Source organism: Polypterus senegalus, chromosome 4 (assembly GCF_016835505.1).
Source record: "Polypterus senegalus isolate Bchr_013 chromosome 4, ASM1683550v1, whole genome shotgun sequence".
In the NCBI taxonomy this organism is placed as follows: Eukaryota; Metazoa; Chordata; class Cladistia; order Polypteriformes; family Polypteridae; genus Polypterus; species Polypterus senegalus.
The window spans coordinates 47,852,191-47,877,279 of NC_053157.1; the positions used below are offsets into that span (position 1 = coordinate 47,852,191).

Below are 25,089 nucleotides of genomic sequence, written 5' to 3' on the forward strand. Positions count from 1 at the left end.
CCAAAGATGATCCTACATTAGCCCTGTATGAGTGTGTATGTGTGCTCGAGGGAGCTTTATCATGGACTGGTGATCTGTCCAGGGCTGTTTCCCATGTAACTCCAATATCTGCTGGGACAGTGTCTGGCCCACCTTGCCGTGTCTGGTGCTTCCTTGCGTATTAACTTAGTAACACACTGCTAAACAACAACTTATGTTTGCAGAGCTGTAATCTCCAACACAAAAACTGGGCCAGGACAGGAATTTTCTTGCCTGTTATCACATCCCTTAACGTTCAACAATGTAAATGAAAGAACGGTGCAGTTTAAAAGTAAATAATACAAGCAAATATAGCACAGCCTAGTTAATACCTAGACTAGACGTACAGAGTCCTATATACACCAGAGCTTATAAAAAAGGTCACGCCATGGCAATCCTTCCCAAAAGAATCAAATTCATCTTTTCATAATAATATTTTCACTAAATTTAGGAAACCAGTGCAGACTCACACATATTTAAACCAGTACAATGTCACTCAACTCAATGACGATTAAATATGTAAATATTTGTTAAGAATGCTACTCCTACTTAAAAATCCATTCAAAGATAAATGACAACTTCAAATTATATACCAGTGAACATATGTTATAATTTTCATAACTTTTACGCAAACCTGGGCAGCATGGTGGTGCAGTGGTTAGCTCTGTTACACAGTATAATGGATCTAGCTTCCTAGGTTTGTATCTCATGCCCAGATGGTGTCCTTCAGATAATCTGTTTTTCTCTGGCATCCTCAGATGTGCAGGTCAGCTAATTTAGTAATGCTATTTTAGCCTTGTGTGAGTGTGTGTGGAGTGGGCCCAATGAAGGACTGGCTTCCTGTGCACAGCTATTTCCTGGCATTGAGCCTTTTGTTGCCAGGATAGTCTTTAGCCCACATCAACCCTAAATTGTGTTGAGCATTTTGCAGAATGTGTATGCTACTTTATTGAGCCAAGCAGCTTATAACAATAAGCAGAAGATGAGACGACTCTTTATTTTAACAGTGTTTTATTCCTCATACAGTAAAATCAACAGTACAAAAATTCCAAGAAAACAAAATGGCACCTTTTATTTAGACAGCCATCATGGATTTTCTTAACTAGATCTTCTTCAGCTTCACTGAAGAATTACTTTTTTGGATATTTGGAGTTACAAGTCTACTAAGAAAGCAGTAACCGATCCTCTCCAGGTCATTGCGGTGGAGTCACCTAATCACGCCCAGAATTAATTTCCTAGAATTTGTATTTTAGCAAATCTCCTGTACATATTTACTTATTGGTCTAATTAAGGTGTTACATTAGGTATCGCAGAGAGTCACCTTGCCATTTTTTGAACTGGCGCAAGTACATACAGGCCCGTAATTTACCAACCAAACTCTTTAAACTTCTCTTTGCTAGAGAGTTGAAAATGGCAGCTGTCTTATCAATATTCATGCTGACCTTGAAATATAGCCAGCAAATGTTTTGTTGATTAAAAGTGTAAGTATTTCCACTTTGAATTTTCCATGAGCAAACGAATACAAAGTCAGCAAAGCCAAGCTGTGGGAAAGACTAAACAGTAATTTAAAAAACACACAGAAAGAAAGGCTGAGTACAATTCACACCAGACTTAAACAACAAAAAAAATATAGACAACTAAAAAGAGATAAGGACAACCAAATTAATGAAGTTTTCAAAGTGATTTAATTGTCTCTATACATATTGCAGTTCCACAGCGTCTTAATATTTGCCATATTTTTTTTACTCTTTTACCAATTATCTTGCATTGTTTCATAGCCTTTTTTTGTGAATCCAAAGTGATTAACTGACACATATCTCCTCTGATTCCATGCTGTTTGCTGTAGTTGTTTGGTTAATTTACAAAAAGTGGAGCAACAATATGTTCATTAATAACAAATATGTTCTGAGAATTTTCAGATAAGGAAGTTTTGAGGTAAGGTAGTTCTACTCAATAAGAAGCTGTAGAGTGGTGACATGTTGTATGTTGATTAGCACGTGCACGTAAGAACTTTACTATAGTCTGCATGTGACGACAATGAACGTATAAACCTATACAACTGTTACTTATCAAACTCACTTAAATCACTTTATTAGTGCCATTGTTAGAATGTATTCTGGCGACACTGAGCCTGCATGGGTTTTTCTCCAGTTTTGTTTCACATCTGGTGACCCTAAATTAGCCCAGAGTGTACATGACAAGTGTAGCCTGCAATGGAGTAGCACTCCATCCACGGTATATTTCCTGATTTCTGTTCAAAGCTAATAAATTTCCTCTTCCTTGGTTCCCCCAACCCTGGACTATGCATATGAATGGTTAAATAAAAGGAAAAATGACTGTTGTCCTTCAAATGTCTCTTTTGTGCTATTTTGGTGCAGCTTTTGCTATCTACCTCAGTTTTTTCTCAAAATCTTCTTTATTGAACTTACAACTAAACCTTTCCAATCTCATATACAGAATTCCAATCTTATTAGTTCTCCCTGATTTCTACATGCAAATCTTTCAGCTTTTTGAATCTTTATTTTAACAATCAATATTCCATTAAGTGATAGATAGATAGATAGATAGATAGATAGATAGATAGATAGATAGATAGATAGATAGATAGATAGATAGATAGATATTATTTGTCCTAAAGAGGAAATTAAAACATTACACAAACAAATACATGTATATAGCCACTGAATTCCAAACCTCAGACACAATCTAAGGCTTTTTATTTACACAGACAGGGTACCTTTTGCAGGCTTCCTTTCCCCATTGCCCAGCACAAACCAAACTTTTCCTATTCATTATGTTTTCCACATATTTATATATATATATATTTATATATATATATATATATATATATATATATATATATAATAAACAAACAACAAAAAAACAGACATAAGAACTTCTCGCTTGGATAATGAAGGGTTGCATTGTAGGTGGCAGTAAAATGGTGAAACCTGTCTTGATGTTGAAGGGTATTAAATATTCGAATACAGTGGGTCGAGCTTGCCAAGTTCATAAATGGCTCATGCTGTTAGATCCAAAGTTGCCTGGTTGAAGACAACAGCATTCACAATGATTCATCTTTAGAGATTTTACAACTGAGTGAATCATTTCTGTTTGCAAGTTTAAAAATAGGCATTAACAGGATAATGAAACCCTTTCCTAATCAGCAACTTGGACAAATTGGTCATTTTCTGCCATCTGTTTTGCAGATCCCAAACACTTTGCTCTTTTCTCCTTTATTTAGTAGGCCAGTGTTACCTTAAACATTTAACTTCTTTGTAACCTGCTTTGGTTCATTATAGATTTTGTGACACCTTTACTTCTTGCTACTACTTATAGCATCTCATCTTCTCCCCAACTGCCTCGATTCGAACATCACTTCTCCTTGGGCTTAGGTAATCAATGCGTCCAGACAGAAAAGATTTGCTTAGTTCTCAAATAGACAGCCTTCATTAGACTGATGGTTCTCAAACTTCACTTGATTGTACTACCAATTTCGCAGCAAATTAGCAAATTTATGTTCTACTCCTTTTACATTCTACACCATGGCCTTTGCACTTTCTAACCTGAATCCTGATCATCATGAAACATCATACATTCTGTCTTCTTCCTATTTATCTTCAGCCATCTATCTTCCAAAGCCCTTCTCCATTCTTCCAACTTCGTCTCTACCTCCTCTTTTCTGGTGCTACACAACACAATGGCATTAGCAAAATGCATGCACCAGGAGGATTAGTCTTTTATCCCTCAACTCAACACATCCATAACCAGATCAAAGAGGTAATGGCATAAATAAGATCCCTGGTGCAGACTTACTCTAACTGGGATCTTGTCTTGTTATCCCAACATTGCTTTTAACCTGAGTCCTGACTCCCTCATATATATCCTGTATAATTCTCACATAACTGCTGCTTTCTCTCTCATGCACCTCCAGACCTCTTGATATGGCACACTATCATAAGCTTTCTCCAAATCAATAAATACCATATGCAGTCCGTTCTGTTTTTATTGATGTTTCTCTGTCAGCTGTCTCAATACAAAGATTGTATCGGTTGCTTCTCTCCCTGACATAAAACCAAACTGCTTCTCCCCTATAATCCACTCCCAAATTTTTGCATGAAGTTTTGCGAAAGTATCCCAATATTTAATATTACACATAATTTCACAATTGTAAAGCACAAAACCCACTAAAATTAATTGTTGGGGGTTTTTAAGTATATTGCTCCCTAAACTGTTATTCCTCCACTCTCCAATTGGGGCCATATCTTACATGTCTCCTTCCATGCAACCCCATGTGCTCTCATCTGCCTCATGAACTGCCTGCCTGCATGTTCGCACTGCCAGTTCCACTTCACACGGCTCATTTGGGGCCAGGAGTAACACCATCAACTCACTTTCCCCAACTACATAAGCTGATCCAAGTCAGGATCTTTCTGGAGGAATACCAGGGGCCACATGCCCAGGTAAATGAATTTTAGCAACAAATGCTGTCTAGTGTTAAAGTGGTTGCACAATTCTGCTCTCTAGCTTGTGCCTTCTCATGCTCTGTACCAGAATAAAACTTGATATGCTTTTGCTCATGGAGAAAAAGGTTACATATAAGCTGAATAAACATGTGCCAATTACATGAACTTCACTTGTGGTGAAACACCATTTGGTTTGTGAATTTCCTGCAAAGCAAAACTGTGTGAAGCTACGCCGGGGTTGTTATCCCAGCAACCATGGACAAACAATTTGGTTGAGCTGAGGATTCTGAAAGGTCAGGACTGCCTGCTATGGGCAGAGCATTCCCCTGCACGCTAGGTGGCAGTTTCCTATTTAGTGAGTATGGATGCCTGCAGGGCAGCATGAGAGTTGTGGTCAAAGAAGCCTGCCCTGTTGGGTTCTATGGGGGCTGCCAGGGGAAGCTGTTGGATACTGAAGGCACAAGGACCACTGGGGTCTTGCCTGACCTGGAAGTGTTTCCCAGAGGTAATAGATTAAGCTCTGGAAAGCACTCATGGGTCTGGAGTTAAAAGAGAGCCCTCCACTTAGCCCAGGGAGTCAGAGTTGGGAGCAGAGAAGGGCAACACTCCTTTGGGAGGAGTGCAGCAGTAAATAGCATAAAGAGAACAAACTGAAACAATGGAAAGGTACTTTGTTAAATAAACACTGATTGTGAACCTGAGATTGTATGGCACCCTCTAGAGGCCACAACATAAATACAATATTTTATCACAGAACACTCGTCAGCACTTTTACCTCAAAGCACCAGAATCCTGAGTGCAAATCCAGCCTAACCTTTGTCTTAGTGAACCTGTATATCCTCCCGTGTCAATAACAATTTTACTCTTGCGCCAGTATCACTGCCAAACACATCTTACAGGGATGTCAGCTGATCAACACCTCTAAATTAATCTCATTTAGGCGAGTATGGATGTAGTTTAATGTTGAAGCAAAAGCAAATTTCAATAAATCTTGGCAAAAGCAGCAAACACAAATGTACCAATTACATGTACATACTCAATAGAGCTAAGCCTTGTTATAAGAAGTCCAGTAAATACAATGGTGTAACTTATCAATATAATATGACATAGGATCCCATGTGTATTCTTAAAATTTTGTAATTATACAGAGTTAATGTAATTAACACAAAAATCAAGAGAGCACAGCAGACTGCTTTTATACTGGGCTTGTTTTAGAAAGCCTACAACATAAAGGAATCATGGGACTATAAATTCTTCCTCAAATATGCTGGCATGATATGACTATATTAGTGTAAACACTAGTTATCTAATTTTGTCGACCCTGTGCCATAATGCTGCTAATTCTATTCAACGACGTTAAGCAAACTGTTATCTTTCAAAAGGGTGTCAGCTCGACACATTAATACTCCACCCGCCATTCACAAAAGCTCTATGCTTATAGACAAGTCACTTGTGTCAATGTAGGAATGTACTTCCATGGTACCACTTGTTATGCAAATGAATGTACCTTTGTAATAATTCAGCATAACCCACTGGATGGGAAATCCAAAGCACATAAAGCATAATGCATTATGAAATGCAGGACACTATAAAGAAGTTGAGCAATTGTTCTATACTCTGAAGGAACCTGTAATGGCTTAATACTATTATTAAGATTATCAAGATTTTCCAAATTAGCATAATGCTGTGCTGCGAAGGATCTTGCATAGAAGGCTCACAAAAGGAACATTTTATACATTGTGGTGGATAACCAGGGCCCTTACCCGGCCAGGACACCCCAATCATGGAAGGATCAGGGGAAGAGGCATTTTTGGAGCATTACCTCCCCCAGGGTGCTAGAGGGCAGCCCCCCCGGAGTGCAGTGGTACCATAGGTTTGGAGCATAGTAGCTGAACCCTGTTGGGTCCCGTGGTCACCGCCAGGGGGCATCTGGAGAGCTCAACATGCTGCATCAAAGGGCTCAAAGTTCTCCAGGTGCACTCTGGCAGTGGCCACAGGCCCCAACAGGGTTGAGTCCACCACAACTGTTACTAGAAAACACGCAGACTTTCAGTCATTTCAAGATCAAGGTTCCAGCCTCAGTTGTGTGCGAGTACCAGTGGGTTGCTGAACCACATGTGCTTTACAGCAGCAGATGTTGAAGCTGCCATTTCTTTTTCTTATCTCTTTTTTCTGCAATTTGCCTCACATTTAAGAGATCCAGCTGCAGTAGTTTGTAGGTACCAGCCTTATGATTCATGGATTTTTTTCAAATAATTTTTGTTTTGTTTTGTTTACTTTTTCAGTGTAAACGCATCACATGATGTATTTCTGTCTCGTTCAGCTCTGGTGCTTCACATTTCATAATTGGTGGAAGTTTTCTTGTGACTGTGGGTCAAGCCAATTATCTCCAGGCTAAATACAGACATGCTCCCAATGTTCAGTATCTCTCAATGGACAAAAACAAACTTTTGGTCATTAGTTATTTGCGAATTTGGTGCGGAAATTGAGCAGTTTTCAGGCAGGTGGTGATCAGTTCTCATTTTTGTTTTTTGATTTACGTCTCCCAGTTTCCCCTTTTTTGTTTGTCTTTCTGACTTCTTATCTCTTGTTCATTCCTTTAAACTGATCTTTGACAAAGTGCTCTCAGTCTCCCAGCAGTCTTTAAGCTCACAATAAACCTGTGGGACGTTGACCCTTACCAATCAGCAGGTTTTGTGCAGTGGAAGGCAAGGCTGTCATTTTATTTTTCCTAACATGTAATGGGTTTCTGCAAGCTGCTGAACGCGCAGCTGTTGTACTCCTGTTAGCAACAACTTGCCATGAAAAACCCAATTTCGTGGCTGAGGTTGTCTGCAAGTCCAATTCATGGGTCCTGTTACACATGTCACAGCATAAGCGTTCAATTAAGAGCACTATCAAGGTTCACGGCCCATTGTTTCTTGAGTAACAGATAACCCTCAACATTCTACAGTTTATATATGTTATGGGTAAAGCCCAAAAACTGGATGCACCTAGAATTACCTGGGTACAGTTCACATTATCCAACAAACCTTGATAAACCTCTCATTATCCGGGTGAAGCTGGCATTATCCATCAGATCTGGGTAAAGCTGGAATAAAACATGACTTTCTAACTTTACCCAGGTAGTCTCTTTGGATAATGCAAGTTTTACCCAGGTAATGTTAGGTTTATCCAATTTCTGGCTCTACCCGTAACATATACACATTTTACATTATTTTATATCACTAAGCTGGGTAGTCTAGCGGTGGGTGCCACATTTAGCACTGCTCCCTGATCACCATCTTTGCCAAGTTTATATTTTCTCTCCTTTTCTTTGCAGGTTTTTAGGCAAGTACTGAGGTTTTACATCCACACTCCACATCCATGTATTTTAAGCTGGAAAGACTAAACTTGAAATTAGCCAACTTGTATGAGTAAATGTGTGAGCATGCATGGATGAGCCCTGTAATGGATGGCCATCCTACCCAGGGCTGCGTCACTCCCTTTTGTTCAAGGATGCCAGAATAGGCTCCGGCACTCTCTGATCTTGAATTGAAAGAAGTGAGCTCAGTAAATGGATGGGTATATGTATTATTTCAATGTAAATATAGAATTATCAAAATATAATCGAATTTAAAAATAAAAATCACTGTAATGAAAGTATATATTTACAGTAGACACAACTAAATGTGAAATAAACAAGAGACTGGAAAGAATTAAGACAATCTGTAGTGGCTTACCTCTTGTCTAACTCTATTCTCAACCGCATGTAACCTCTGGTCCATTTCTTCTTCAATTTCACTCAGTTGAATTGCTGCTTTATCTTGAGCTCTGTTTTAAAAAAGAATTGTACATGATGAGGATGCGGTTTTTTCACTTCATTTTTTATTTTATAATTTGTATCCATTGTGGAATTCCTTATTAGGTAGTGCCCATTCTTAAAGTATTAGGCACTAAATGGGAGCCAACTATGTACAACATGAGAGTACTTTCATAACATTTTTGAAGCTGCTCAATTCAATTCACGTTTGAGGGGGCCAAAGCCTACCCTGACAGAACTGGCCACAAGGCACATAAAATAGGGCGGAGTGGTGGCTCTGAAGCTAAGGATCTGCGCTGGTATCCTGAAGGTGGCCTGTTCAGATCCCCGTCACTGCCAAAAGATATCCTAATCTGCTGGGCCCTTGAGCAAGGCTCTTAACCTGGAATTGCTCCAGGGATGCTGTACAATGGCTGACCCTGCGCTCTGACCTCAAAGGGTATGTGAAAACTAACAAATTCCTAATACAAGAAATAAGGCGAAATAAAGAACCAAAAAAAAAGTGGCTGTGGTCAGAGTGCCAGTCCACAACAGGACCCTGTCACATACAGTATGCACCTCCACACAGTACAAAGCTGGAATCAACAATTAAACAAGCCATTATGGAGTACACTGGAGAAAAGTGGACAAGCTGCAATTTCAAAATAATCTCATTACTTTTTTTACTGTAGGAGACATTTTCTCTCATGCATATAACTTTCACAATGGAATGAAAGACTATTCTAAAGGATTTATGTTTTATAATAAGTAAAGATGAAAGCTTGGTCCTTTACAATTAATTTGCTTATATTTACTTATATATAATGCATTATAAAATTTTCTTACATGCACACATTCAAAGCGACATTCTGACTACTATGCAAAGTAGGCTTTTTAGATACAGAGCCCAGCACATTTGCATAACATAACTGCTCTCTTTGGGAATGCAGTTGAAAATTAAATGCTCCACTGAATGGCCTGGTAATACGTAATATGTAAAAATTTGGAATGTACTTTACTTTAAATTCTGCACTTTACTTGTCTAATGTAATTATGCCACAAAGCTGCAGTAGCACAACCCTCTAAGAAACTATGGAGGCATGATATTTGGGTTAACAAGAAAATCAATATCTGAGGGAAATATTGTATTAAAATGTATATTAAGACAGCAACAACAACAGATAGCCTCCAGCACTGCAGGAAACAAGTTGTTAGACCAGATCACATTTTACAACAGTAGCCACCAGTATCAGGACACCACCCATACATTCAAACCAGCTATTAAACGTAGGTCATGTATTAATATTTTTTTATCTACACACCTTGATAAATATATTTGTTGGTAATGATGAAGGATGTGGCAGGTTATGTCAGGTCAAGTCAGGTCAGGGAGCATGCACTGGTACAGCGCGCTGCTGCACCCACCACAAGACGTAACAGCTTGGGATCGCAGTTGGCAACCCCCAGGCAGACATGCAGTGCAGTCCCCGGAAAAGTAATGACCATCTATCTGCCGCAGCCAGGTGTTATATGAGCATCCCCTTAGACTGGTCCAGCCGCATGGGCCCTCAATTATAAGGATCCCGTGAGCTGGATCACACTCAGGGAATCGAGCCACATGGCTACAGCGCAGTAACTGAGACTCCCTCACAATGCAGGTAATGTGATTCATTAGGGACTCCATGAGCAACTGCTCATTCAATACAAAATCAAACCAGCGATACCCAATGATTCTCAGAAGAGACACAGTACTGAAGGAGTCCAGTCTTCATCTTGGGTCACTGGATAGCGTCCATGTCTCGCAACCATATAGCAAGACAGGAAGCACCAGGACTCTAAAGACTTGGACCTTTGTCCTTTTGCATAGATATCGGAAAGCCACACACCCCTTTCCAGTGACCCCATGACCCCCCATGCTCTACCAATCTGTTTACTGACTTCATAGGAAGAGTCACCAGGGACATGAATGTCGCTGCCGAGGTAAGTAAACCTCTCAACAAGGTTGACACTCTTTCTGCAGACAGACACACTTCTGATGACTGTGCCCAAGAGGTCATCAAAAGCTGGAATCTTGTTTTTTTTATCCAGGACACTTGAGACACTCAAGACTCCTCATTCAGTCTCTCGAGAGCATCTGTCAGAGCCTCCATCGACTCTGCGAAGATCACAGCATCATTGGCAAAGTCAAGATTAGTGAATCCTTCTTCACCAACAGCCACAGGACCCCATGACCATGCCCAGCAGCCAATCCGTGCAAGCATTGAAAAGAGTAAGAGCAAGAACACACCCCTGACGAACCCCAGAATCAACTGGGAAAAATGCAGAGGTTCTGCCTCCACTCTGCACAGCACTGACAGTACCAGTGTACAGGCCAGCCATGATACCCAGCAGCCTTGGGGGGATCCCGCAAAGTCCCAGGATGTCCCAAAGGGCAGCTTAATCAGAGGAGTCAAATGCTTCTGAAAATCAACAAAGGCTGCAAAGAAACTCTGCTGATATTCCTGTTTGCACTCCATGACAGCCCTCAGTGCCAGGATGAGGTCGATGGTAGACTTCTTAGACATAAAACCAGACTGCTCTGGTCACTAGTAGGTGAGCAAGTGATCACAGATCCTATTGAAGATGACCCTAGCAAGGACCTTACCCGGCACAGAGAGCAGTGTTATCTCCCTGTAATTGCCACAATCCTACCGATCACCCTTCCCTTTCCAGATATGGATGACAAGTTCTGTTTTCCAGTCAGTTGGGATGACTCCTGTCTCCCAAATGGAAGCAAAGACTCTGTAATATATGGAGGACAGCCTTACTACTAGCCTGGAGAAGTTCACCACAGATTATGGTAGCCATCATAATGTTGCCATATTTTTCTAACTTTCTATACATAGTGTAAAACAGTGGATGGCAATGCTTGAAACTTGGCTGCTTCTTCCACAGGTCCTGCTACAGTTTTCAAAAGGTGAAGCCGGACACAAATCTAAGGGCATATTGACACAGTAAACATTCTTGTCCCATTCTGTCCGTTCCCAGTCCTTTAAACATTGTAGATTGGCATGTATTCCGATAAAAGCAGGGATTGCACCATTTGAAGAAAACCTTATCTTATGTTGACTGAGGTTTGTCATAGCCCTTTGAATCAAGAGGTGATACAAGGCAACTTGGAATAACTTGGGGTGTGACAAATGAAATGGTTGTATTAAGAAAATAGAAAAGACACCCAGTTCTTGAGGACGTAAGCCTGGAGTGGTAGGAGCTTTATTTTAATTTTTTTTGCATTATCACCTCAAATTCATGTCTTTGTGTGAGTGTGTGTGTGCGTGTGTGTGCATGTTTGAGAGATTCATACAAGAATGAAAAGTAATGCCTGCTTGTTCATATTGATCATTAAACTTAGAGGTTGTTGCTCACAAAGACAAATAAAGGTACTGCAAGAAGAAGGTATAAGTTCCCAAAAATTTGAAATGATCTACCTGCTAGTATAAGGGACACCCCATTGAACTCAATATTTAATTTGGGACTGAAATGTCTTACTTTAGAAAAATTCATCTCAGATAAAACAGCACTGGAATCATGTGGAGAAGATTTGCTGGCCCAGCACTGACTCACTAACACTGACTGTAGTATGGCCATGGGGGCGGGAGGCAGCTTGTTGGCAGAGTTCTCCAGGACTTCAGGACTGTGTCTGGCTTGTCTGATTCTTTTTGTACAATCTGGATGTGGTTCTACAATTAGCAGATGGAAAGAAAATGTTGTTTTTTATTTATGTTAACTTCTAATTTGTATTTGACTAGCTACCCACCGTGGCTCCATCCACATAGTGGTGAAACAGGACAGTGAGGAGGGCCCTGCTTGCCTCCCCACTCCTCATATCATGCTTCCCCCTCCCCTCAGCCCGCAGCCCCTGTCTCGGATCAGCGTGAATATATCGCTTCTGCAAGCTAACTATGATTCTTAGTGCAATGAGAGAAGTCGCAAAATCAATTGGAATGTTCAAGCAAATTATAGAAAAAATCCAATCTAAATCCATTAAGTAGTTCTCTCATTCGCTAGCTAAGTGGAGGTAAGGAATGTCACGAGGCTGGTGCGTGAGTGAGGTGGGCCCCTCCTCCTTCTTCTCAGCCCGCTGTGTGTCTCTCAGATTCGCGCAAATACATCGGTACCGCAAGTGAACCATGATACATAGTGCAATGAGAGAAGTTGCAAAATCAACCAGAATGTTCAAGCAAATTATAGAAAAAAAAACAAATCTAAATCCATTAAGTAGTTCTCTCGTGAAAAGAGGACAGACATACAAACAGACAGATGTTGTATTTTATATATAGAGATGTATTTGAATAACTCCGTATCGTTATATGCAATAGTTGTGTATTTAGCGAGCAGTACAATCGAATTCTTGCATTTTGCCTTGAGGATTGTCATTTAGTGAGGAGTGCTGTGCAAGAGCAAAGTAGTTTCTACTATTATATTGTATTTTTGACGTGGCAATGATAGATTGACCATCTAGCTCTGTTATTGTTTTTGTATTTACCCCATTTTTGACTGTGACCCAACATTTGCTCGATAGACATATGCGCGCCGATTAAAACGCGCCATCAAAATCGCGCCGACAAAATCGTGAAAGTTTAATTAAATATGAATTACTAGTTTAAAGCATACTGTATATAATAATGTTTATTTTAGAAGTTAATATTATGAGACACGGCATGCCATCAGCACGGCACGCAGATAGTCCTTAAGATCACGCCCTGCATATGTAGGAAGAATTGCAGCAAGGGCATCCCACTCTCTTGGCTTCTCTCGCGATTTTGCCTTGGCGATTCTGTCGACGCACATTTGTCGAAAACCAGTTAGCGGGTTTGTCGCCACTCATTTGTCTGTCGCGGTTTTGTCGGGGCGCATATGTCTATCGCGCTTTTGTCGGTGAACCTTTTTTGACACCCATTGCACACCCAACCTACCTGGAAAGGGTCTCTCTGAATTTCCTTTCCCATGATTTTTTACATTTATTTTTCCCCTACAAGGTTTTATTATTTTCTGGGAGTTTTTTCTTGTCTTAAGGAGTTAAAACTGGGGGGCTGTCAAAAAACAGGGCCCGTTAAAGCCCACTGAGGCATTATTTCTGTCATTTTGAGCTTTAGAAAAATAAATTGTTGTTGCTGATACTTTAGCATAGGATATGCTTATACTGTTGAAATATCTATCAGGTTTTGCTTTCACTTGAACTTTGCAAATCATTGTGAGTGCCATGATTTGGTTTCATATTTACATTTTCCTGTCTTTGTTATATCTCTTTTTCAAATTTCAGAACAATAGTAATTTTTGCACCTAAACTTCAAGTGAGAATAATATTTGACATTATTGATTTTGGTTTGCCTCTTTTCTAATGTCATTTTGTTTTTCAAGGGATTCGCCATTTTCTAAGTTCTTTGTATAGTGTTGCTAGGGCGGTTGCTAGCATAGGATGATCAGAAATCATGGCCTGTGATGTCATTAGCTCAATATTATGAAGGTCAGCGATACTCATTTCCTGTTATCGGTGTTTGGATAAAAATTTTAATGGTGTGTGCTTTTGTCTTTGATTTTCTTATTCAAAGAATTCTAGCTCTGTTTTTCTGACTTTGATTTCTGATTATGAGTCTTGGCTTATCGAAGTTGGATTTCACTCTCATATACAGTTTTCATCTTCTAGCCACTATTTTCCTCTCTATTTCATCACGGACATAACAATGACCATCTGTTATCAACTATTTCCCATACTCTATTTCTTCTCAGTAACATGTTTGCAGGTTCTGCTTCTACTTTGATCAAGTTACCTTCTCAGAGAAGGAAATGTATTGTAAAATTAGCTCAGAGAAAAAAATAGCCCTCATATTAAGTGAGAACCAGGTATCCCTGGGGGTCCCCCGCATAAGGACCAGCCCAACCACAAGTTACATGTTAATTAAGCAATGCACTACTCTGCCACCACCTATCTGTCTGGGGATTTCTTGAAATCTCCCTCAAGTCTTGTTTTGTCCCCAGATAATCACTAAGTTGCACCAGGGCTTCCTATTGTGCATCCTCTGTCTTAAGATCATTTAATTCATTCATTGCAGTTGTAGCCCTGCTGGTCTCTTCTCTACACTACATATGTAAATTAATTAGTGTTCTTATATCTATTTACATGTTGCATAATCCTGTAATTGTGTTAATGTTTCTTCTGAGGTCGAACCTATCAAAGAATAAATGAAATGTTGTAAATGTTGCTCATATTTGACTCTGTGATCCTCTACCTTATGCTCAACAGGATACTACAGTTCATGCCTCTGGCACTTACTGATAACAAGATGAACAATAAAAGTCAACTTCAGCATTATCTTCATCAGGAAGACACCTCTGAGAATTCTGAGAGCTGATGAATGTCAGTAATTTCAAAGTGTAATCTTCTTAACAAGCTTAGCACTAGAATCCTTAAAGCCTATGAAAAAAGTCGTAATGCCGAGCCATCTTAAATTTCTTCACACCTCTTCATCAGTGTCTTTGTTTTGCAAATGTGTCGATCAGCACAAGCAGCAAGCAGCCTGCTATCCCATCTCAAAAAAATACCAAGATTGTGGCTGAACTCGCCATACACAGAAAACATTCATACAGTTGTGAGGCTGTCTATCATCCACTGCAACTTCTAGTCATGTAATCTGACATCCTCAAGTCGATGAAATCCAACAACTGCTGTTACTAAGTCTAATAGATTCTCCAACTATAAATTATGTAATGTGCTGCTGTCTTGGGACTAAATTCAGAACATTCTGTAAAATGAATTACAGAATCCATGTATAATACCAAGAACAGAAATTTGGCACGCTGGTCCTGTAATTAGTGCTGATGTCTTTAGAACACAGTAGTCTGTGTTCAATCTTATGCCTAGACATTGTCTATATGGAGACTGCACATTCTCTTGTGTTCCATGGGTGTACTCTAAAATATTCAGATTTTCTTGCCATAATCCCAAAGTTGTACGAGTGAATTACAGATTTCAAAATGACTTCATATGGGTGTGTGGAAGATGGGCCACGCAATAGAGTCAGCTTGTCTAGGGCTGGTTCATGTCTTATGATCATTGCTGCCCAGTTACATTCTGACTCTCCACAACCCTGAAATGCGCATCTGAGAATGTTATGTTACAATATGCAATAGAAATTATTTGAATCAAGAGAATGATTATTTACCTTTTTGCTGTCAGTGCTAAGTTTTCCATCTCTGTGGTCTGCAGCTTTATTTCTCGAGTAAAGCCCATTATGACTCGTTCATACTGTGGAACGAGCCTTGGTTCTGTCAGATTGATATTCTGGTATAAAATACCAACTTGTTCTGGTCTGTAAGAAAAATGGGAAAATGAAAAATTAACCATCCATTATATAAAATGCTCAATCCAGTACAGGTTTGCTGAGGAGAAAACGTCAATGTCAATAAAATCTGATTTTAAATTAACAACTCATAAATAACATTAAGGTGTTTGGCATTTACTTCTAAAGCAATCAATAAGCTATAATAAGTCATTATTGTGCAACTCTTACACACATTAGATATTAAGGCCTTCCCATTGCTTCAAAGCCCAGTTATTGTCTTAAAATATGGTCTGATCTTTATCTAGGTTACAATAATGAACAAACACAATCTGTTTTACTAATAACAAAGTATTGTACTTTCCTTGGACATATTGAACATACTGTATGCATTATTCAAACATTCATAGTGTACATTGGAAAAAGTATGTGAACCCCGGCTGATGACTTCAACAAAAGCAAACTGGCTTTTGTCTGAAGTTGGCAAACCAGGAGTCCAACCAATGAAATGAGACTGGAGGTGTGGTATAGACAAACTTTAACCTATAAAAAAAGATTTAAACATTTTAAAGTTGTCATTTAAAAGAAGCATCTCCTGATGTGAAGTATGCCTCATGAAAAAGACATCTCAGACAATCAAGAATTGTTCATTTACAAAAAAACTAGAAAGATTCACAAAGTAATTTCAAAGAATTTCGATATTTGTCAGTCTATAGTTAGACAAACTGTGTATAAATGGAGATGATTTAATACTGTGGTGGCTCTCTCTAGAAGATGGCACCCAGACAAGGTGACTCAACCGGCAAAACACAGAATCCTCAATTAGGTAAAAAAAAAAAAAACATTGTAACCGCTAAAAACTTGAAGAAATCATTTAAAAGGTTAACATCTTTGTTCTTGAGTCTACCATACATAAAACATTGAACAAGGCATAATGTCCATGGTAGGACTCCAAGGAGGAAGTCGCAGATCACCAAGAAAAAAACAAAAAAAAAAACATCACTTCACACATAAAGCCTGCATAAGACCACCTTGACATTCCACAATGCCAATGAGAAAATATTTTGTGGACTGATGAAACTAAGATTGAATTGTTCAAGAAGAATATGCAGCGGTATGTTTGGTGTAAAAGGGGTGCCTCATACCAATATGAAAACATCATTCCAATAGTGAAGTACATGATCTGGGGCTACGTTATTGACTTGGGGCCTGGACAGCTTATCATCATCAATTGGAAAATGAATTCCAGTTGAGAATAAACATCAAACTAAATTACAATGGTATGGCTTCAGAAAAAGAAATTTCTCCTTTTAGAGTGACCCAGTTAGAGCCGAGACCTTAACCAAATAGAGGTGCTGGTGAATGACCTGTAACAAAGGATGGTCCAAAATTGCTCATGAACTTTGTTCAGGCTTGATCTGCGGCTACCAAAGGTGCTTGTTTGAGGTTATTTCTACCAAAGAGAGTTCACTTGCTTTTTTCTTAGCACACTGTGAATGCTTGATGGGTGTGTTCATTAAAGACATGAAAGAATTGTATGAATTACTGTAAGCATATTGTTTGTCGGTACTTGACTTAGACAAAGGTCAGTTCACTTTTTCTTGCCACTCTATATATACTCACTGGCCACTTTACTAGGTACACCTTGCTAGTACCAGGTTGGACCCCTTTTTGCCTTCAAAACTGCCGTAGTTCTTTGTGGTATAAATTCAACAAGGTGCTGGAAACATTCCTTGAGGATTTCGGTCCAAATTAACATTAGAGAATCATTCAGTTGCTACAGATTTGTGGTGATGATACGAATCTCCTGTTCCACCGCATCCCAAAATTGCTCTGTTGGATTGAGATCTGGTGACTGTGGAGGTCATTTGAGTATAGTGAACTCATTGACATGTTCAAGAAACCAGTTTGAGATGATCTGAGCTTTGGGACACGGTGCATTATTCTGCTGGAAGTAGCTATCACAAGGTGGATACACTGTGGTTATAAAGGGATGGACATGGTCAGTAACAAACTCAGGTAGGCTGTGGCATTTAAACAATGCTCAGTTGGTACTAAGAGGCCCAAAGTGTGCAAATCATATATCCCCCACACCATTTCACCACTATCGCCAGCCTGAACCATTGATACAAGGCAGGATCCACCCGTGCTTTCATTTTGTTGACACCAAATTCTGACCCTATCATTCGAATATTGTAGCAGAAATCGAGACTCTTCAGACCAGGCAACATTTTTCCAATCTTCTGTTGTCCAAATTTCATAGCTGACAGGAGCAGCAGCTGGTGTGGTCTTCTGTTGCTGTAGCCCCTCTGCTTCACAGTTCCACATGTTGTGTGTTCAGAGATGCTCATCTGCATACCTCGGTTGTAACAAGTGGTTATTTGAGTTACTGTTGCCTTTCTATCAGTTCGAACCTGTCTGGCCATTCTCCTCTGACCACTGGCATCAACAAGGCATTTTAACCCAGAGAATTGCCACTCACTGGATATTTCCCCTTTTTTTGGATCATTCTTTGTAAACCCTAGAGATGTTTGTGCAAGAAAATCCCAGTAGATCAGCAGTTTCTGAAATGTTCAGACCAGACAGTCTGGCACCAACAACCACCCCACATTTAAAGTCACTTAAATCACCTTTCTTCACTGTTCTGACATCTTGACAATGTCTACATGCCGAAATGCATTGAGTTGCTGCCGTGTAATTAGTTGATTAGATATTTACATTAACAAGCAGTTGAACAGGTGTACCTAATAAAGTGGCCAGTGAGGGTAAGTTGGCCGATGTAAGACACAATTCTCTATTAATCATAGCACTCAAATCACAGCTAAAGAGTCACATTTTTCAGTTGAATTTTACATCTACTATCCCTGTATTTCAAGCATTGATCCACTTCAGGATTACGGGGGGTCTAGAGTCTATCCCAACAGCATTGGGCACAACGCAGGAAGCAGTACTGGACAAGGTGCCAGTCCTTTGAAATGCCCACTGACACACACAATAGCACTTGCGCTCTCACTGGAAAGAGTTTGGAGGTGACAACTGACCTGAACTGTACATGTTTAGGGATGTGAGAGAAAAATCAAAGTGCCTGGAAGAAGACCCATTAAGAGGCTACATTGTGACCAACAAGGACTCCTGATTTCAGTCTCTTAAAAATTAAAATGTTGTTATTTTTGCATTGAAATAAACTCTGCTGTGATGTCTATCAGTTGTGACTGTTACTCAATTCCCCCTTGTGCATTCAAGTGATAGGTTTAAATTACTACATTTCTGGATTTCTTTGTGATTTGCTTTGAATTTGAATTACTCTTCAGTTACCTTGTTATTTTCTGTTGCTCTGTGTTCTGCCACAGTTGAAAAATCTGGTAGGCCACAAAAGCAAAAAAGAAAGGGGCAGGAGATGAACTGAAAACCACAATATTGGAGTATGGTGTCCAACTGTAGTCACCGCACTACCACAAAGACATAGGAGCACTTGAAACTGTGCAAAGGAGAGTGACCAGGTGCATCCCAGAACTGGAGGTCACTTCCTAACTCTGTCAGGCTTAAAAAATTACATCTGTTTAATCTCAAGCAGGAAAAGTTGACTGTGAGTGGATAAGGGCTGTCGGAATGGAGCATCACTAAATAAATATAATTTGAAATTATTTTAAAACGGTCTTATTCAAGGACAAAAGCTGACATTGGATTTTAAAAGAATGGTTGTTTGTTTAACCTGTGCAGATTTTGGTATTGAGTTACTCCAGATGTGCTATCAGTATTTTATTGCCTTTTGATAGTTTTGAATGGTCAGCTTATTATTTTATGAGTAAACCTTAAAATCAGACCCCTTTACAAGGTAGTTTTTTTTTTACTATCCCATAGCTCTGGTAAAGAGCCTCGTCAGCGTCTGCCAACACGCTTTGTCCTACAATTTGTCTCTGTCTTACGTGACTGTTGGTTTGACATGTAATGTCTAAAACAATGAGGTATAATTAAAATATTCAGACCACCTCTATTGCTGCCTCTCTAAAGGACAGAATAAAAAGTACACAGATTGTGAATACCCTGACCTACTAACTGAGCGGTGTTCCTCTTCAATCAGCAGTGAAAAGGAGCATTAATCCTTATAAGCCACATGTGCTGGCACTGTGCTTTGCTACATTGTTATTAACAATTTGCAAAGTATGAAGCCCTTATGTTCTGTGGATCCCATTCGTAGCATTCAGCTGGTGCCCTGTTCTACAAACGTATTGTGACATATCTTGCTGCTGCAAGGACAACTGTGAGGTATGGGAAGAAGGGATGGGGTGGAGCCCCAGCTAAGGACAGCTATGAAGAGGATGAAGAATGGAAAAGCCGTTGGTCCAGATGACATACTTGTGGAAGCATAGAGGTGTTTAGGAGAGATGGCAGTGGAGTTCTTAACCAGATTGTTTAATGGAATCTTGTGCAAGTGAGAGGATGCCTGAGGAGTGGAGAAGAAGTGTACTGGTGCCGATATTTAAGAATAAGGGGGATGTGCAGGACTGCAGTATTTACAGGGGAATAAAATTGATGAGCCGCAACATTAAGTTATGGGAAAGAGTAGTGGAAGCTAGGTTAAGAAGTGAGGTGATGATTATCAGTATGGTTTCATGCCAAGAAAGAGCACCACAGATGCAATGTTTGCTCTGAGGATGTTGATGGAGAAGTTTAGAGAAGGCCAGAAGGAGTTGCATTGCGCCTTTGTGGACCTGGAGAAAGCACATGACAGGGTGCCTCGAGAGGAGCTGTGGTATTGTATGAGGATATCGGGAGTGGCAGAGAAGTATGTAAGAATTGTACAGAATGTGTATGAGGGAAGTGTGACCATGGTGAGGTCTGCCGTAGGAGTGACGGATGCATTTAACGTGGAGGTGGGCTTACATCAGGGATTGGCTCTTAGCCCTTTCTTATTTGCTATGGTGATGGACAGGTTGACAGACGAGATTTGACAGGAGTCCCCGTGGACTATGATGTTTGCTGATGACATTGTGAGGTTGAGGAGACCCTGGAGAGGTGGAGATATGCTCTAGAGAGGAGATGAATGAAGGAGGAACAAGACAGAATACATGTGTGTAAATAAGAGGGAGGTCAGAGGAATGGTGAGGATGCAAGGAGTACAGTTGGCGAAAGTGGATGAGTTTAAATACTTGGGATCAACAGTACAGAGTAATGGGAATTGTGGAATAAAGGTGAAAAAGAGAGTGCAGACAGGGTGGAATGGGTGGAGAAGAGTGTCAGGAGTAATTTGTGACAGATGGGTATCAGCAAGAGTGAAAGGGAAGGTCTACAGGACTGTAGTGAGACCAGCTATGTTATATGGGATGAAGACGGTGGCACTGACCAGAAAGCAGGAGACAGAGCTGGAGGTGGCAGAATTAAAGATGCTAAGATTTGAACTGGATATGACGAGGATGAACAGGATTAGAAATGAGTATATAAGAGGGTCAGCTCAAGTTGGACGGTTGGGAGACAAAGTCAGAGAGGCAAGATTGTGTTGCTTTGGACATGTGTATAGGAGAGATGCTGGGTATATTGTAAATGGATGCAAAGGATAGAGCTGCCAGAGAAAAAGAGGAAGGCCTAAGAGAAGGTTTATGGATGTGGTGAGAGAAGACATGGAGGCGGTGGGTGTAACAGAACAAGATGCAGAGGACAGAAAGATATGGAAGAAGATGATCCACTGTGGCGACCCCTAATGGGAGCAGACAAAAAAAAGATGAAAAGTGGGAAAACCAAGGACCTGGCAACACTGCCGTCAGTATTAGACTAAGAACAAGATGGCAGCATAGATGCTTTCATTTTATAAGGTGCAGCTGCTGGGGATTTTGATGGCTCTTCCAGTTGTCAGAGTACCGTTAGGGTTTTTTTTTTTTTGCTGTTGGCATTTGTTTTTACTGTGGCCATTGTTATAATAATACAGTATCATTTTAAAAACGCACATGTAAATGCCCAGAATCATTAAACTAAGTTTAAATACATTTGAATATTAACTTATTTTTAATCTGAATATTCAAACCTTACTTTTGGGCTAATTTAATATCACAAATGGGGACCTAATCCAGGTCTTCAGAATTCTTATTCTCATTCAATTGGGTGTCTTATGTGATCAAAATTTTAGTAACCAAAAGTCATTACGAAGAAACTTATGAAGGGTTGTTTTAATTTGATAACCAAAGCTTTGGAAAATGTCTGGTAAGTGGCGCCATTTGTGCTGATGATGTCACGCAAAGTGGTGCCCATAAAGAAAACAAGATGACATTCTGAAATAATATACTGAAACACATAAATGTTTAAACAAAATGAGGTATCAAAATGAAACAGAAATTAGAATGAGAAACATTCAAAACACTAAAAAAACAAGGGCTCTCAAAAGTTCTATCTTGGAGTTTGCTAAAAGACACCTGAAGGACTCTGAGATGGTGAGAAATAAGATTCTCTGGTCTGATGAGACCAAGATAGAACTTTTTGGCCTTAATTCTAAGCGGTATGTGTGGAGACAACCAGGCACTGCTCATCACTTGTCCAATACAGTCCCCACAGTGAAGCATGGCAGTGGCAGCATCATGCTGTGGGGTGTTTTTCAGCTGCAGGGACAGGACGACTGGTTGCAATCGAGGGAAAGATGAATTCGGCCAAATACAGGAATATCCTGGACAAAAACCTCCCTCCAGAGTGCTAAGGATTTCAGACTGGGCCGAAGGTTTACCTTCCAACAAGACAATGACCCTAAGCACACAGTTAAAATAACGAAGGAGTGGCTTCACAACAACTCTGTGACTGTTCTTGAATGGCCCAGCCAGAGCCCGGACTTAAACCTAATTGAGCATCTCTGGAGAACCCTAAAAATGGCTGTCCACCAATGTTTACCATCCAACCTGACAGAACTGGAGAGGATCTGCAAAGAGGAATGGCAAAGGATCCCCAAATCCAGGTGTGAAAAACTTGTTGCATCTTTCCCAAGAAGACTCATGGCTGTATTAGCTCAAAAGGGTGCTTCTACTAAATACTGAGCAAAGGGTCTGAATACTTAGGACCATGTGATATTTCAGTTTTTCTTTTTTAATATATCTGCAACAATTTCAAAAATTCTTTTTTTTTGTCTGTCAATATGGGGTGCTGTGTGTACTGTACATTAATGAGGAAAAAAATTAATTTAAATGATTTTAGCAAATGGCTGCAATATAACAAAGAGTGAAAAATTGAAGGGGGTCTGAATACTTTCCGTACCAACTGTATGCATTGAGAGGTTTGTGAGAAAAAGACTAATATCTCACTCACTGGACTGTAAATAGCCCCAACAAAATATATGTAGCAGCTGACCCCTTTAGGTGTGTCCGGATATAATGTGAAAATTACCTAATGTGATAGTCATATTTGCCTGCCTGTCTGTTTGGCCATTTGTTTAAACTTGGCACACTTATTCTTCACAGTAATGTGTCAGAATTTCAAAATCGCCGATTGTGAAGCTTTCATGATTTTTTTGTGATCTTTAAACAGAGAAACTTCCTTTGCGATATCAATTACAGATTAGTTTACTGCGTCAATCCTATCTTGGGAGTGGTTATTTTAACTTGTATACTTTTAATATCTTTTTCTTTCTCTTGTTCGGGAAAACCGGGAGTCATTTGGAACTGTGTGCGCTGAAGCAAGTACCCTGGGATTCAGGACAAGGGATTGTGCAGGGTTGGATGTAGATGGGGCTGGATGACCAAGTATTATTATATAAAATAATACGACTTAGATGTGTATTTATTTTTTTAGTTAGCTAATAATGATATTATTTATTCATTCAATATGGTAGCAATGATATTGCTTGTTTCTTCATTCATCCCTTAGTGTACTAGAACGCAACAGTAGGCCATGTTGTATGCTAACAGTCCAGCTTCTGCCTCCACTTCATTCTGCCCTCGTCTCTGCAGCTGTATGAAGTAAAAACCTGAGTCACAGCAGCTCACTTCTCTTGCTCCTTAAGAACTGAAGTGGGTAAATGACATAATGTTCTTGTCCATAAAAAAAAAAATAAATGCATTTAACTTATGTAGAAGTGTGGGAAAGACGGCTAGGTGACACTAAATTCTACAGTGACTAAACCATACTAATTATTTCCGTTAAACTAAAAACAACTTTAAGGCTGCATTATATAAAATTTATAATAATTTAATATTTTAAATCTCAATCTGGTTCTTCCTGTTTAAGAAATGTAAACTACAATTAGCCACTGACCCTCCACATCCAAAAACTAACAACTAAGAACATGATTTTTTTGTTTCTTCAGTTGGACTCTGCCATCTATGAAAGCAATTTCAGTCACATATTACAAAATTGTATTAAAAAGCATGTTTTATGTACACTGCTGACATGTGTAGTTAAATTCTATTATCGCTGTTATTTTTGAACATGACTCACTATTATAAAAATATGTAATAAATAAAATGGAGATAACAATCTCTTTGTTGAAGTGACTAGAAAATTTTAAAGTGCTCCAACTTTCAAACCAACTAATCAAGGCTACAAACGCGTCTGAGTGTAACTACATTCATTTTCTTACTTGTTTTACATTGGTATTCTGGTAATAAAGCCACTAAAATACTGAGGATTGAAAGGTTAAAAACTGAAACAAAGGGAATGTTTTCTTTATTTTTCCTGTAATCATTCTAAACACACACGTGTTTCATAAGAAGGCTCCATTAGAAGCCCATCAAAGGGCAGGATTCTTTTCCCTCCACCCTGGACTTTCAGCACGGTGTGGTTAGTGTAAGATAGTAAACTATTTATTCACCTTTCTTTTGAATGATTTCCACATAACTTGTATTGTCTACTATTCCTTTGCCTAACTTCATCAGAGACTGGGATGTCACCCTACTTGTTTCACTGGCTGGTTGAAACGTCAGTGGGAAGTACTTAAAGATCAAAGCCATTGTCACTAAACTGAAAGTGTCTAAAACAGGATGTAAAAGGGCGCAGGAAAATCTATCAGACTGTTCGCTGTTCTTTCTTTTTTGTGCTGTTTTACAGCTCCTGGAACATACAATACATCACAAGGAAAAAACGTAGCTTTTCAAAGAAAAAATGTGTACATTACAAAAACATTTTGTGTGCTCTTCTCAAATTCTAAGCCAAGCTTATCAGCTACAATTCAAGCAATGGGTCGAAAAAGAATATACAAATGAATTTTAGAAAATTATAAACTTCTTTCACGTAACAGTGGCAGTTACATTTGTTTGCAATTATGCATGCTCATTTTTCACCATATTAATTGTTATTTATGCAAAGAGAAGTCCAAGTCTGAATACCTAATTGATGTTAGTTAACCGCTTACCTCTGTACAAGCTCTAGTGTGCACTCAGTATTATCCTAAATCCAAAAACCGATACTGTTATATATCAGTATCACCTCATTTTGTTATTCATTATCTTTGTTTCTGGATGTACTGTTGATTCAGAAAGTATTTACACATTTTTACATCTTCACTCTCAGTTGTGCTGTAAGAGCATGGTGGTGG

General features: G+C 39.4%; 1 protein-coding gene across 1 annotated transcript in view; it reads right to left on the reverse strand.

Moving 5' to 3' along the window:
* rasef (RAS and EF-hand domain containing) overlaps positions 1-25,089 on the reverse strand; it is an 87,185-nt gene that overhangs the window by 50,064 nt on the left and 12,032 nt on the right. Inside the window, exons 2-3 of the mRNA XM_039750577.1 lie at positions 15,468-15,614; positions 8,207-8,297 (exon numbers count right to left, since the gene is read on the reverse strand). Of these exons, the coding sequence (XP_039606511.1) occupies positions 8,207-8,297; positions 15,468-15,614 (238 nt within the window). The remainder of the gene's footprint in view (positions 1-8,206; positions 8,298-15,467; positions 15,615-25,089) is intronic.